We start from the raw sequence: 16,023 nt of genomic DNA on the forward strand, positions 1-16,023 counted from the left end.
ATAAATTGGTATCGATTATAAGATTTTATACAGAGAGTTCCAGAGGTTATCATGTTGAAAACAAATGTACTGCTACCGATAATTACACTTTGTTCTTATACATATTATTTTCTGACGTATGATACTAGTTAAATTGGCAGTACTTATTATAAATAGCACATTGACATGTGCTATAATACTATTCATTTAAATGGACACCTATTTAACCGTGCAATGTTGACATATTCATCTTTTTTCGTTTCGATTGGGTAACAGATTATAAAAATCTCTTTATTAGCGGGTATAAATATCTCGTGATACTACAGTAAGCGTAAGCTACACAGCAACCTCTGATTACACTTTTATACCAACAGCATAAGGTTGACGAACACAAACTCATGAGTAAAACTTGTCCAAACGTTTAGGAGTCGCGCTGCTATTATAGGTTAGCTTAGATGTTCAAAGTGACCTTTATACGAACGGCATAAGGTTCAAGCGCACAAACTCGGGGTAAAAATAGTCTGAACAGCTTGTGATAACGTACAGACTTCAGGAGTAGCGGGAGGCGTCAGTCGTCGGTCGAGCGCAGTGGCGTCGCGACGTCACGATGGGGCCCAAAACTCTTCTCGCGCTACTGCTCCTGAACTTGATCCTGCCCTGCGTCCCTCAGAAATGCCCCCCGAAATGCCACTGCGTGGGCAACGCAGTCAGGTGCCTCCACCAGGACCTCAAAGCCATCCCGAAGGCCCCAGCCGAAGCCCATACTCTGTAAGTAAACTTCGGAAATATTGCGAAAGCGAATTGCTTGCGTTAAACGGGTCACAAACTCAGAAGTTGTCATGCAAAAGTTTACGCTTTAAAAGTTTTGACTATCGTTAATTCGTAGTTGTTTAACTTTTCTAAGTTTTTTGTATTCGATGCAGAAAATATATTTGATCGAAAATTCGATGTTACGTATTTCTACGACGATCTCGATTGATTTGACGTTTACTATTGAATATTTATTCAATTATATTTTTACCTTACTTATACTAAAGCAGGATTTATTTGTTGCCGTTATATTTTTGTAATGTATTATACTTACATTTTTTATGCTATAGGTACTTAATTTTGTAATTTTAATTTTTCGTTGCTAAAGCGCGAATAAAAGCCCCGAAATTTTTGTAATAGATCCGAATGATTTTAAATTACATATTTATTTTTAACACGCTTTTTTAAATGTAAAATCTGCACTATTAAAACATATGAAAATTGTTCTGCTCAGTTGGTTTTAATTATTAGACTTTGTTAAATTTTATCCTTCGGCTGAGTGGTGAAATTTTTATTAAAGGAATATTTGAAAACATCTAATTTAATGCTAAGCGCCTTTCACGCGATTGTTGAATAAAACATTATATTATTTTATTAAAATATTGTTTTTAAAATACTAGCAGTCACACGTGGTATATCTTTTATATTGTTATATTAGGTAAGTCGATGTTATAATATCATTAAAGGATGCTCAATAGTAAATTTATTGTATATTACATAATTTAATATACCTATTTCATTTGATGAAGATTATTTGTAACCGTCTTCCAAAAAGGAGGAGGTTATAATATGCTCGTCTGTATATTTTTGCAAACAATAAAAAATTACGGTGGTTAGATCAGGTTAGCGGAGAAAGAAGAAGAGCGGAGAAAAGCGGATATAGGAACTTAAGTTTTCTTTTTAAAAAAGATAGTATTATTATCTCTAATTTTATTATTTCTTCAAGTTTTATGGCCTTTTGAAATTGTGGATCTTGAGATTATACCTCATTACCTAAGTGTATTATGTGTAAACTAAAAGCTTCACAAATCTAAAAATGTTCTTCGGTTGCAAAACTTACAGCTATAATTAAAATTTAATTTAATGAAGAGTTTGCCAATGTATGGCGCTTAATATGTCTAAATCTACATTTAATTTCAGTTAAGTTATTTATAGTCTCTGAGTGTAGGTAGTATTACATAGTTAGAAATGCATTTAAGGGAGATCGCAGACGATAGGCCGCGCCATGCCGACTGTATGGGCGCCGCAGACTCCATCGCACAAAAAGTCTGTCGTCTGCGATCTCCCTAAACTGTTTTATTAGCCATATTAAAGATTTTAAGCTATTGCATAGCTATTATCGCACCGACCGAATCAAGAAATTCCGTAACGAAAATAACCTAACACCCCCCACTCCAACCACTCGGTGCGGCGTTGCCGTGCATCGTCTAACTGTCTTACGTCGTTTCAGTTTGGCAGAATTCGGCACGGTGTTTGTGTGCGTGCGACTAGACGTATGCGAATTGTAGTTTTCTTAAAAATGCTGTGCCGCTTTACCGCGGCAGTCCCCGACTCCCGAGTGTCCCGTATTATTTTTATTTTGTATTTAAGTAATGTTCAATTCTAATTTAGATATTTGTTCTGACACATTAGTTAGCTGTTAGTGGTGACGACGATACAAGTCGTGGTATAGAATACTAATTAATAATGATTGAGTTTGTAATTTTAGAATAGAACATTGCATCACTGTTTTGAGAGATAAGTACCTATAAAACGTAGAAATCGTATTCTGTCTCTGTCGAATCTTTCATAAATAAACTTATGCAGCGGGCTGGGGGGAATCTAAAAAAAAACAAAATCACTAAAAAAAGATAATGAGAATTACAATCCACCAAACTAAGCGCAGCCTGTGGAGGAATTGTTATGACTTGTGGTAAAACAATAATTAAAATAACGAATTTGAAAAAAAAAACATTTTATGTGAAGGTTTGTGATTCAACTCGCCTTTTGAGCCTATAAAGGATTATATAAGTTTGAGAGAGATGTATAATGCGACAGACAGGGGAACATAATATAGTTATAAAACCCTATTTTTGCTTCGGGAGCTAAGTACAGATCGAATAACCCGACGGGTACAAAACTGAAAGCTGAGACCATTAACTTATGATATAAAATAATGTTCAAAGACACCGGAGTCGGACCACGCCAATTTAAAGCTAAGAACAGTATTAGTGCGGACATTTCACATTTTAGGGTTCCGTACTGAAGAGTAACAACGGAACCCTACTACTAAGACTTCGCTGTCGCTGTCCGTCTGTCTGTCCGTCTCTAAGTTGTATCAGTGACTGCTAGAAAGTTGAGTTCGAGTTCGTAACTTTTCAAAATCGGTATATCTATTGCCGCTTGAATAAAATATATAAGTAAAAACTAAAAAATAAAAACCATATTGGCCCTTTTAACAAGATACCCCCCGATCGTGGAAAAACGAGACACAATAGAATTTCTATTGTGTCTCGGTCACCGGTGACCGTATGGGGCTTGATGAATTATTAAACAAGTAGGCACGATATGCTTGATGTGAACAGGTAGGCACTTCAATTATTCACAAAATACTGTTGCATTTTGAATTTAATAATTACTTTATAGTTTTTTTAATGGGGGTCTCTCTCTCTCATACAAAAAAATAAAAAAAAAGTTTGCCTATTTTTCCGCAATATCGTTAAAATGTGGTACGAAACCCTTGTGCGAGTCCGACTCACACTTAGCCGGTTTTTCGAGCTCCTGTAATAGCTCTATATTACTTACCACGGCCAGGGACCTAATTTAAATACTTCGAGCAATTTTATCTCAACAAAGAACATTTATTTTTTATATTTTTTCGGCAATAACGAGGCCTCGGGGGTAATTATTTGAAAACTAGATGACGCCCGCAACTCCGTTGCGCCAAAAATTGGAAACCGTACAGTTTTCCGGGATAAATGTATCCTATGTCCTTTCCCGGACTCAAAGTACCTCCATATTAATTTTTAACAAAATCGGTTCAGCAGTTTACGCGTGAAGAGGTGACAAACAGACAGACAGACAGACATACATTTTCGAGTTCATAATTTTTGCTTCGCCATAGTCGGGTAGGTACTTATGGCTAAAACTCGCTAATTAAGGTTTAGAGTGGATTACCGTTATTATGAAATTCAATGCAATGTAATTGTTATCAAAACTTATTTTTGTTCCTATAATAGATAAATATGTATAATATCTATAGGTATTATAAACATATCCACAGCCGAACATATTATTATAACCCCCTCCTTTTTAGAATTCGGTTAAAAATAGATTTTAAAATTTTGTTGGTCTCGCTATAATTCGAGAACGACTGACCGCTGAATGGATTTGGCTAATTTTAGACTTGAAGTGTTCGTGGAAGTCTTGGGAAGGTTTTTACTTGTTATTAAGAAGTCATCTAGTTTATAATTTTGTCCGGGTATGAAATACATACATACAGTCTTCCACCGTGCGTTTCTCGCTTAACTTTCTGCCGCGCACTGTAAAACTCTAGAACGAACTGTCACCTATTTCCGGACCTATACACCTACAAAACTTCAAGAAAACGCTTTCTTTAAGGTTTGCAGGTCGTATAGTTAAGGGAGAATACGCATTCTCCCTTAACTTATCAAGCCCCATTAGATCACCGGTGATCGTGAGTCGCAAAAACAATAGAATAACAATACATTTCCAAGAATCCACGATCGAAGGATTAAAAGGCCATGGGCGACGGTAGTTGCTTTCCATCAAGTGACCCGTTTGCTCGACCTGTATTTCATAAAAAAATACAGGACAAAATCATAACCCTCCTTTTTGCTTCGCCATAGTCGGGTTAAATTGTTGGCTGAACCTCAGGCCTACCCGATAACCGCAATATCAATTTCAAACTAAACTATACACGATTTTATTGCAAATTTCATGAAACAATAATGAACACAGTTGCTAACCTGACCAAAATAGTTTGTTATTTGACTTCGAATATGTATTCAACTATGTCAACATTGTTTTAGCATCGTATTGTTACATAAAATTTTCATGCTGTTTCCTACAGATTTATTTTAACACAATACCCTGGGAAGCAATAGAGCAAAAACATTCTGCGAAAATATACTGACCATTTCCAAAAGTATTGTGTTTCAGAAATGAATTTCAAATGAATTTTCCCTGAAAATCTGCAACCGAATGGTTTCATATTTTCAGGATACTAGATTATTACTTTATATGCCTGTTTCACCACTTCCTGATAAAGTGCCGGATAGGCTATCCACAACAGAGTATGGAGTGTCTGTCAGATAAGTTGTGGATAGCCTATCCGGCACTTTATCAGGAAGTGGTGAAACAGGCCCTTAAAGAAACAAGAAAATTTACTGATGGTTACTATTTAGTACTTAAATGGTTTATGTGAAGTTTGCGCAAAATCGATCGAGTGGTTTTTAGGTTCCGTACCCAAAGGGTAAAAACGGGGCTCTATTACTGAGACTTCGATTTCTGTCCGTCTGTCTGTATCCAGGCTGTATCTCAAAAACCGCTATAGCTACACTTCTGATTTTTTTACAAATTGTGTGCTTCTGGTGCCGCTTTAACAACAAAAACTAAAAAAAAAATTCAGGAGAGCTCCCATACATGATACAACAGACCACAAACGTCTTCAGGGTCTCTTTTTGGTCTTTTTGGCTCGTAATCCATCATGGCAACATGTCGACACTTAAAATTTTCACCAAATCCTCAATTATATTACCTATGTGTACTTTAATATTTCATAATAAAATTTAAAATAAAATAAATACTTAATTTAAGGTGGGCTCGCATACAAAAACACATTTTTAGGGTTCCGTACCCAAAGGGTAAAAACGGGACCCTATTACTAAGACTTCGTTGTCTGTCCGTATGTCTGTCTGTCTGTCTGTCTTCGGGCTGTAACTCGAGAACGGTAATAGCTAGAGAATTGAAATTTTCACAGATTATGTATATCTGTTGACGCTATAACAATTAACAACAAATACTAAAATCAAAATAAAATTAATATTAATTAAGGGGGCTCCCATACAACAAATGTGATTTTTTTAGCCTTTTTTGCTCTATATCAATAATGACAATAGGTAGGTACTTAAATTTTTCTCAAAGTCCTTAATTATATGTGTACTTTAATATTTAATAATAATTTTAAAATAAAATAAAAAATTAGGGGGCTCCCATACAAAAAATACAAACTTTGGCCTAATTTTGCTCTATAACGGTAAGGAACCCTTCGTGTGTGAGTCCGCATTTGGCCGATTTTTCATTTATCACATTTTTGTAACAAATAAATTCAATAAATGGCGAATCATTTTGTTAGTGGGGATTTTGTTGTCAAATTGAAACTTTTTTGAGTGTTGACACTTGAGAGTACAAGCAACTTCCAATAAATTTTTTGGTAAAGCACGTACCGGGTCGCTAGTAACTAAATAAATATTATTTTATAACTGGGCAATTACTATTTTTTTTCTTTATAATTTGAACAAACCTTCAACGTTACTTGTAACTAATATCTAGGTACTACATCACCTGGCTAATATACCTTTCGGCGGGAAATGATTTAAAATAGAAACAATCCATTTTTTTATTTCAATTATATTTCCCGGTCCTAAAGCAAACATTTTTATGCAAATTTCATAGTTACCCACTTCATCCACTCATGTCTTCAAATATGCTTTAAAATCTAGCTTTAACCGTTAAATATTACCGGATAACAGTGCCTTTAATCAACCAAAATTTAATTTAAAACCTTACTTATGGTCGAGATACGACGAGCAAAGAACAGGTTTTGTTCCGTCAACTAATTACAATAAAAACACATTCTGTATCCTGAACGAGAACAAAGGATCGAAAGGAGCTGAACCTTTTTTTGGACTCCCAGCTCCCTTGCAAGTAATTATAGCTCTTACGTGATTACATTAAGGTTTCATTTCGATTAATATCCATTCTTGCAAATGACATGTAAGAAATGACTGGGTTACAAGACAATATACAGCGTGTTCTACTTTTTGAACAAAAACTTTATGTCGCACTGGGCCCAAAGTACGTACTACTTAATAATTTATAATGCTATAACTATATCCACTATTAGGAACATTAAACTTTTTTATATCACAGTTCTAAGCCAATATTAAACATAGGTATTATATATTTATTGTTGTTAGAAATTATTGGAAAACAAAAGAAATAATTTTAGTAATATCATAATATCATCAAATAATATTTTTCTTCTGAAACTGAGTTTAATGCGATAAAGTAAATTTTCTTATGTGCATGAAATATAATATGAATTATGATTATTATTTATGATACATGATATATTTAATATTATAATAAGTACAGTTTTAGAAGTATGTATTACTATAAGTATATCTCGTATAATAATATGCAATAATGCATGCATATTAATAACTTTTAGTATCTCATCATAAAAGTTGTGGACGAACTAAACACAATATGAAATTCATTTTCCCAGTAAAAAGATAAATCCGAAACTTCTATTTGATGAAAAGAGCGCACGACATTACTGAGAATTAAAAGTTTATTCCATTAATGTGGTGGAAATGTTTAATTTGGATATTTTTAATAAAATACTAAGTATCATATTACTGAATGCCCGTTTCACCGAAATTCGTTTATTGCTTTGGAACAGTAAATTTTTCTACCAATATTATGTTTTCAATTCAATAGGGAATATGAGCATAGGTCACACTAGCTCATGCTGAAAAAATCCGTCCGACATATTGCTCACATCATCTATACATATATATTATACTTATATATTTATATATATATTATATAATATAATATTATAAAGCGGAAGAGTTTGTTTGTTTGAACGCGCTAATCTCAGGAACTACTGGTCCGATTTGAAAAAATATTTCAGTGTTAGATAGCCCATTTATCGAGGAAGGCTATAGGCTATATTTTATCACGCTAAGACTAATAGGAGCGAATAAATAGCAGAAAGTGTGGAAAAAACGGGGGGAAATTATATGCTGGTGCTGCCTCTAACGTGAAAGCATTGCAGTAATATATCATATTATTAAAAAGCTGTCCAATGTTTTTTCTTCCCTTTCTCTCTTCTCTCAAAAAATGAGATATGACGGCAGATTAAGAAAGGAGAGGGACAAACTCGATTTCCAATTGAAAATACCGAGAAATCAACAGGCAGAGCGGGAAACAATGAAATATATAAGTTATAAAGTCATTATATAGCCGGCCTTTTATACTACCCTTCTAGAGGCATACGTCCACGTTTTAGTCAGAAGCGTAGCGTGCCTCGGTGCCTTATTCATTTTTTGGGGCGCGTAGGAAGGGTTAAGATTTGTCGCAAAAGAAAAAATGCAAATAATAGAAATAGTGAATTTATTTATGGGCTTTGTCATCACGTTGCTTATTCCATTTTTTTTAAAATAATTCATATTAAAACTTTGGATATCACGCTTTACGCGAGAAAAACAAGGACACAAAGTTTTTGAGTTTTGTCATATTTTGTAAAAAAGTCAATTTTTAAGAGCTCACCTGACTCTAAAAATCAAACATCGTCCTTCTCTCTTCACACTCACGCCCGTCTTTCATATGCCAGGTGGAAAAGGACGGCGCGGAATCATCGCCGAGTTAGTTTTACTTGAATAAAAGACGAATTATAATGATTATGAAAAAAGTGTTTTAAGCAAATTTAGGTTTTATCAATACCTTTTTAGATATTAAAAAATATTAAAGAAAAGACAGCAAACTCTTCGATCCAAGCAAACATGTGTCTAAAACAAGGTTTTTTGTAAAAAAGAAACTATCGAGCATTTTTGAGTACCTAATCGTGTTTTTGTCTTGAGCATTTAATCTTTATGAACTGAAGTTACTTGTGTCAAAAAATCAGTTTTCTAGACCTTACAGATTTTGAGATCTAGGTAAAAGTATGTAGTCAAGTTAGGGTCACATGGGCTCTTAATTAACTTTACTTAAGGGCTTTTTTGCGCACGTGGGGCGTTGGCCAGCCCAGTAGCCCGGAGGCCTCGTATAATTGATACGGTAGCTACGCCCCTGGCTATCGGCTGAAACCCTGAATGCGTATTGTCGGAGCTTGCCTGCAGTTCCAATCACGTGCGGTCGAGATTACAAAATTGAGTACGAGCTTCGAAAAAGTATTTACTGGAGTTGAAGCCCGAACATTTTTAAGTATAGATCTTTACTAATGTCCATACTAATATTAAAAGTGCGAAAGTGTGTCTGTCTGTCTGTAACTTGTTCACGCTTAAACGGCAAAACCGATTAAGATGAAATTTGGAATTTAGATATCTCAATACTTAGATTATAGAGTTTTTCTCTGAGTGCAAGAAAGAAAAATACTTTTTAAAGAGTATCTGAGTAAGAGTATATAGCCAAGTCGAGCTCGAAGCAAACACTGCCGTACTATATTTTAATGGTAATATTACCTTGGTTTAATTATACTAGCTATTTGCTCGGTATTCGATAAAACACGAATAAAATGACATTTTCTAAAAATTATTCCTAGCTAGATCGATTTATCCGAAACCCCCTTTATAATTGGAATAATTGTAATCTCGGAATCGACTCCAACGATTTTCATGAAATTTAGTAAATTTAGTTTTTATTTTTATGAAATTTAGTAAAAAAATCGTTAATTGAATGTAAGATAACACCACCTCTTATAGAAATACTTTTGGGCAAGCGTTAGCGCGATGTTAGAGACGCACGGCGTCATCTATTATGCATTTTTGGAACTAACTTAATTTGAACAAATTTACGCATTTTCACCCCCATACAACGCTTTTTTCCAGTAAAAAAGTAGCCTATGTCCTTTCTCAGGCTTTAGACTATCTGTATACAAAATTTCATTACATTCGGTTCGGTAGTTTTGGCGTGAAAGCGAGACAGACAGACAGACAGACAGAGATACTTTCGCATTTATAATATTAGTATAGACTAGATGACGCCCGCAACTTTATTGCGCCGAAATTACCGCGCAGTAACCATACAGTTTTCTACAAAAAATATAATACTCGTATGTCCTTTCCCGTCTAATATTAGGTTGGGGAACAAGTTTCTTCGCATTTAATATAAAAATTCAAAAGTTTATTTTATAAAGTTTGTTTACAATTGACTAAAGTGTATAGGTGCCATTGTGTTGAAAAACTTTTTGCCACCTTGTTGGTAGGGACATGACCATTGCTATAAAAATTTTGGGGCATCTGATGAAAAAACTTTTGCTGTGTGGCTAAAGATTTGTGAGGTCTATAGCGTTATCATGGTGAAAAACCACACCCCTTCTGTTGTATAATTCCGGCCGGCTTTCTCTCAACTTCTTGCTTTAATCTCATCAGTAATTGTTCGCAGTACAGTTCACAATCGATGGTCCTGCCTGGCGGTAACAGCTCATAATGAATAATGGCCCTTCCAATCCCACCACACACACAGCATCACCTTGTTGCGAGTTAACCCGGGTTTCACCACAGTCTTTGACCACAATCTTTTTCGCACATTCTTGTCGTACGTGATCCACTTTCATCACCAGTAATATTGACAGCTTCTTCAAAAATGGTTCGGTTTCATTACGTCGTAATAAAGAATCACAAATGGGTACACGGTTCATTAGGCGATGTTTCAGTGAGCTCATGAGGCACCCAAATATAGAGCTTTTTTGTGTACCCAGCTTTTTTCAAATGCACCAAAACCGTTTTGTGGTCAATCCCCAGTTCTTCAGCTACATCATAACTAATAATATGCCGATCTTGCTCTACTTTTTCAAAAATTGAATCAGATTTTTCCGAGGTCCATAAACATCACAAATTTTTTTCGCGGCTTGTGTTGCATTTTTACCTTTTTTGTAATAAAATTTTAAAATGTATCGAATTTCTTCATTAGAATCACTCATTTTAACAATAAGAAAAACAAACGAGTCTCACATTTAACTAATTTGAATTTGGAATTGTCTTCTGTAAAATTAAGAGCCTGTTTCAAAACTTCCTGATAAGGCTAGCCACCAATTAACTTGACAGATCAAGTACGGAGAATCTGTCAAAAAAGTTGTGAATAGCCTATTATAAGGCACTTTATCAGAAAGTGGTGAAACAGGCCCTAAACCTTTTTAATGATATCAAAATCAGACAGATACAATTATTGGTAATGCCCAAGAGATTTTATGTCAAGTTTATAATATATTTAGTATATTCCTATACTTAATGCGAAAATACTTTTTCCCCAACCTACCTAATTTCTTATAAATCTGTCCACCCGTTTAAAAAGCGTGAGGAGCTAATTATAGACAGTCACACTTTGGTATTCATATTAATGATAATTTGGCCCAACGCGAAAGTGATGAGCGCAGTATGTACTTACCTGAAATTATTATGCGATGAAAAATTAAAATTATTTTAGTAGCAGTAGCATGTTCATCTGTAGTCACTTCTATTCTATCTGTCCTACTAAGCTACTTATGGCCCACTTACTTTAAATTAAGTAGCGCTCGCGTCACAAGTCACAGGAGACAGTAAGAGCCTCTGAAATAGAAGGCCAATTTGAGTAGACTTTTAACATTCGCGAAAATCTATTTATTTTCTCATTGACTATACGTCATGGCTAAACCAAAATAAGTGATAATGCTTTAGGGTGTGTATTGGTCTCCTATAATTATATTATGTGGAGTTTGCTGTGAATGTAGCAGCGCTGAAGGAATAGGTAACTTTTTAAAAAACATTGTCGTTTTTTATAAGTAGTATAAAATTGATATAATATGTTTTAAATATGAATAATGAATTAAAAGTAATAACAAAATGTTTTAATGCGAAGATAGCTATATAATCTGACTTTGAAGATGAAATAAGGTACCAAACAAAATTATTATGCGTGATTATTTTAAAATATGACCCCAGAACGCTTTATTGTTTAATAAGTATTTTTTATACTTATTAAACAATAAAGTTACTGTGGATGTTATCGTATGAGCAGGAAATTGGCGACGCTTATCAAAGCTGATATGTTAACTTGTTAACTGTGTTAAATATTAATTGTTATAATACATTAATATACAAGATGTAACAAAACTAGTCTGTATGTACTCCTTGCATAGAGTTAATTGTGAAAGTAGCAGCGTTGAAAGAGCAATTTTTTTGGGATTTGTATGAGCAAGCGGCCGAGCGTCATGTATTTTCCCATACAAAGGTAAAAAAGGTTACTCTCTCAGCGCTGCTACTTCCGCAGCGAACTGTGAGACACAGGGGGTCAAACTTCAAAAGTGCGTCGAAACGGTTCGTGAAAAAAAAAATATATTCACAGCCGAACATATAACCTCCTCCTTTTTGGAAGTCGGTTAAAAATATAGTGTACGGCCTGCTGGAACTAGGCTGCGCACTTCCATGCGCTTTGATAACGCGTAAGGAAAATCTTAATAATTCGTAAAGCCTCTTACCGTCGTACTCAGAACCATTTAATTATGATTAACCTTCAATTTAAATGAAGAGTTTGACAGATAATGTTTATGCTTATATGTAAACATTTTGAATTATTTACATTTAAGTAATTATTTTTCACCATGAGTGTGGCAGTAAGAGCTATAAAAAACTTGTAATACGAGTAAAAATGCACGAAACCCGCAATCGCCTTACGCTGACCGTTCTATTATTTTATCAAACAAATTGTTTGAGCTATTCGCTATCGAATGAAGTTTTCAGTTCGATCATAGAAGCTGACGTGTCAGAATCGTATAAAATATAGTTTCTTTACCAACTGCTATACGGAACTCGGAAAAATGTTGGATAGAAACATTTCAGTTAAATGAAATCTACTGTGCACGGTTAAAAGTGATTTGTTTCATAAATTAAATCCTTATAATACATTTTTAACACACTTTTACACGCACTTTTACAATCTTTGAGCACGATTTTTACATATTTTCAGTAGTCTAATTAATTCGAAACTTTGCATATGGCCGTCCGTTTGTCTGTGTGTTTGTCCGTTGCATCGTAACAGGTAGACCGATTTCACTCTAGTTTTTATTTATGTAAGTATACATAATATTATAATGTTGGATTGTGTGAGAGTCTTAGCATTAGTTTATCATCATCAGCTCGCTCACTAGTGACTAGTGAGTCACTAGGAAAATCTGTCAAATAAGTTGTAAGGTGAAACAGACAGCGGTATCCTGCCGACAGGCAGGATACCGCTCTCGATCCTGGCGAGTGGCGACACAGGAGATACAGTGGTGGGAATGTGTGGTGGGCCAAAGCCCGTTTAAAAAAAAAGGTCCGCCATCTGCCTATGTATCAACTTCAATGATAGGTAATATCCCAATATTTTCCGCCATTTAAATACAAGCCATTTTTTATTTTATACAAAACTCACGGTCCACGTATTTCAATATAAATTATCGTATAAAATTGCCCAATAATTAATAAACTTCTGACCGTGTATGCTTTGTACATGGTCTTACAAAGCGACCAGAGTTTATTAAAACATTCTTTTCACTCCTTCAAACGTACAAAAGATTTATTTTCCGATTTAATGCCTCGTTATAGCTAAGAGAAAATGTCGGCTATTATTGCTTTGTTGTTTGTTATAGTATTTCTGGCGTGAAATTTAAATAATATAAGTATTGTAACTTGTACAATAATAAACTAGCTAGAAGCTGAGCTCTGTGAGGGCTCGCGTTGTCACACCTTGACTGACTGATGATAAGTGATAACACATCTACATACTTATATAAATAAAAACTAGCTATTTGACCGAGCTTTGCTCGGTATTCGAATGTCTATGTTGTGATATTGCCAGTTGTTTGAAATGAAACAACGCACCTAGGCCCTAGCTGACATATTCAAGTTGTTTGATACGACAGTTGACATGAACACTTTACTAAATAGCTCTGTGGTGGCAAATGAAATACCGGTAAACCCTTATTCGCCATAGAGGGTATAAATAAGAGAGAAGCAATCGGTTTTAACGTGGCTGGGTTTAAACAAAGGAGTTTAGTTTATAGTACTCGTAATCGGATCGGGCAACGTTCATTGCACATACGAGTGTTTCACGGGAAAATATTGGAAAATATTGGTAATTATTGTGAGAGTAAAAATACTTGTACAGGCTTTTAATAATTGAATTGATATTTATTTTTCAAATTGAAAATGGATTATTGTCTATTATAGAAGCGTGCTGACTAAGCCTCCAAAATAAGCAGTTCGTATCAGTGTCTACCAATCGATGTGTCTTTCTCATATTTTACTGAGAGATGTAAAAGTTGTGCATAGTCTATTCACAACTGAACGATAACGACACTGCAAGACAGGCGCGGTCGCAGCCTGAAATTGGGGGGGTCACTCAATAGTCACTACACTATTTTTTTTATCTGCGCCCTCGGACGGTTCTGGGTTGCCAGCTGTCTAAGGTCGGACGCAGTGGTGGTTAGGGGATAGATAGAAATTTCCTTTTATTATTTGGCAAGATTTTGAGATTTTTCAATTTGACCTTAGATTTGGGGGGGGGGGGGTCATGTCCCCTGTGATGCCCCCCCCTTCGGACCGCGCCTGCTGCAAGATTGACATATTTTCTTTGGCTTCCAAAAATAATAATTAGGTTTCGCGCTGCGATCGTAAAGCGTTCTAAAAGCGGCATATTTTCGACTCAAACGCGAAGTGCGCTTTTAAAATAACACACCTAAGCTCACTTTATAAAGCTTTTGCTGGAAGCTTTTTGGGTTCAGCGCCGAAATAAGTTTTGTACCGGACCATATTAGTACAGATTACTAAATAGTTTGGTGCTACTTAACTATTAGTGAGAATTAGCTTTGTATGACCGTCCTGCTGAATTATATAACTACTAGCTGTTGCCCGCGACTTCGTCCGCGTGGACTTCAGTTTATAGCGCGCGATGTCAACAAAATTGGTGTCAAAAGCTTTTATAAAAAAAACCCTGGTACCCCTTAAATCAATACAGCTGTGCAGTGTGCAAACAATAAGTACTTCATTTTTGTATGTTAAACTTTATATATTATGCCAAATTTTAAAGCTTATTTAGCCCCCCAATTACACAACTTTACCCATAAACTATTTATCATTGATAGGTTTAGCCCCAATTTCACCAACGTCTGTTAGTGTTAACAGCTTGTTAAAATATCCTGTCTTCTCTTTCATTCATATGAAAAACAAAACAGCTAACGTGATACTAATTCGAGCATTAACTTTAACAGTCGTTGGTGAAATTTGGTCTTAAGGTTACGTCACTGCCTGCACAGATAAAGTACTGAGTTATTTAATACCGTAGAATAGATATAACAATCGAAAAAAATCGAGACTTAAATGTAAGATGATACCACCTCTTATAGAAAGACTTTTGAGCAAGCGTCAGCGCGATGTAGAAGACGCACGGCGCCATCTATTATGAATTTTTTGAACAAATTTACGACCCTTACAACCCTTTTTTCCAGTAAAAAAGTAGCCTATGTCCTTTCTCAGGCTTTAGACTATCAGTATACAAAATTTCATTACAATCGGTTCGGTAGTTTTGGCGTTTGGCGTGAAAGCGAGACTGACAGACAGACAGACAGACAGAGATACTTTCGCATTCATAATATTAGTACAGATTATGTGCACACTGCACAGCTGTTTTTGGGTATTTTGATTAATTTAGGGCCGCGCTACACCGGAATGGCAGCGGCGAGGCGAGCACTTTCAGCGCTGCCATTCCGGTGTAGCGCGGCCCTAAGAGGGGTACCACCTACCAGGGTTTTAAAAAGTTTTTAAATTTGACACACATTTTGTTGACACCGCGCGCTATAAACTAAAGTCCACGCGGACGAAGTCGCGGGCAACAGCTAGTTATGAATAAAAACAATAATATATAATAAAGTAGGTATGATTAGTTCTGTTATAATAATGAAGTAAAAAATAAAGCGCCATCTGTTTTCATATATTAGAATTAAAATGTTGATTGCATTGATATATTTTCTGGATGGAATATAGGCCAACACAACACACTCGAACTCCTTAGAATTGCAGTAGGAGTTCTATAAGATAAGATAGATTGATTATTATTATAGCAAGTGATAATATTATTAAACATAATATTCTAACGTATTAAAAACTATAAACAAAAACATAATAACTAATAAGTATGATTAGTTCTATGTTCCAACGAAGTAAAATAAAAGCGCCATCTGTTGAATCGTATTAGAACTAAAATGTTCATTGC

General features: G+C 35.1%; 1 protein-coding gene across 1 annotated transcript in view; it reads left to right on the plus strand.

Moving 5' to 3' along the window:
• Positions 1–565: 565 nt before the first annotated feature.
• Positions 566–16,023, plus strand: part of LOC121739065 (peroxidasin) — a 110,951-nt gene continuing 95,493 nt past the window's right edge. Inside the window, exon 1 of the mRNA XM_042131378.1 lies at positions 566–747. Within this exon, the coding sequence (XP_041987312.1) occupies positions 587–747 (161 nt within the window). The 5' untranslated portion in view covers positions 566–586. The remainder of the gene's footprint in view (positions 748–16,023) is intronic.

Source organism: Aricia agestis, chromosome Z (assembly GCF_905147365.1).
Source record: "Aricia agestis chromosome Z, ilAriAges1.1, whole genome shotgun sequence".
In the NCBI taxonomy this organism is placed as follows: Eukaryota; Metazoa; Arthropoda; class Insecta; order Lepidoptera; family Lycaenidae; genus Aricia; species Aricia agestis.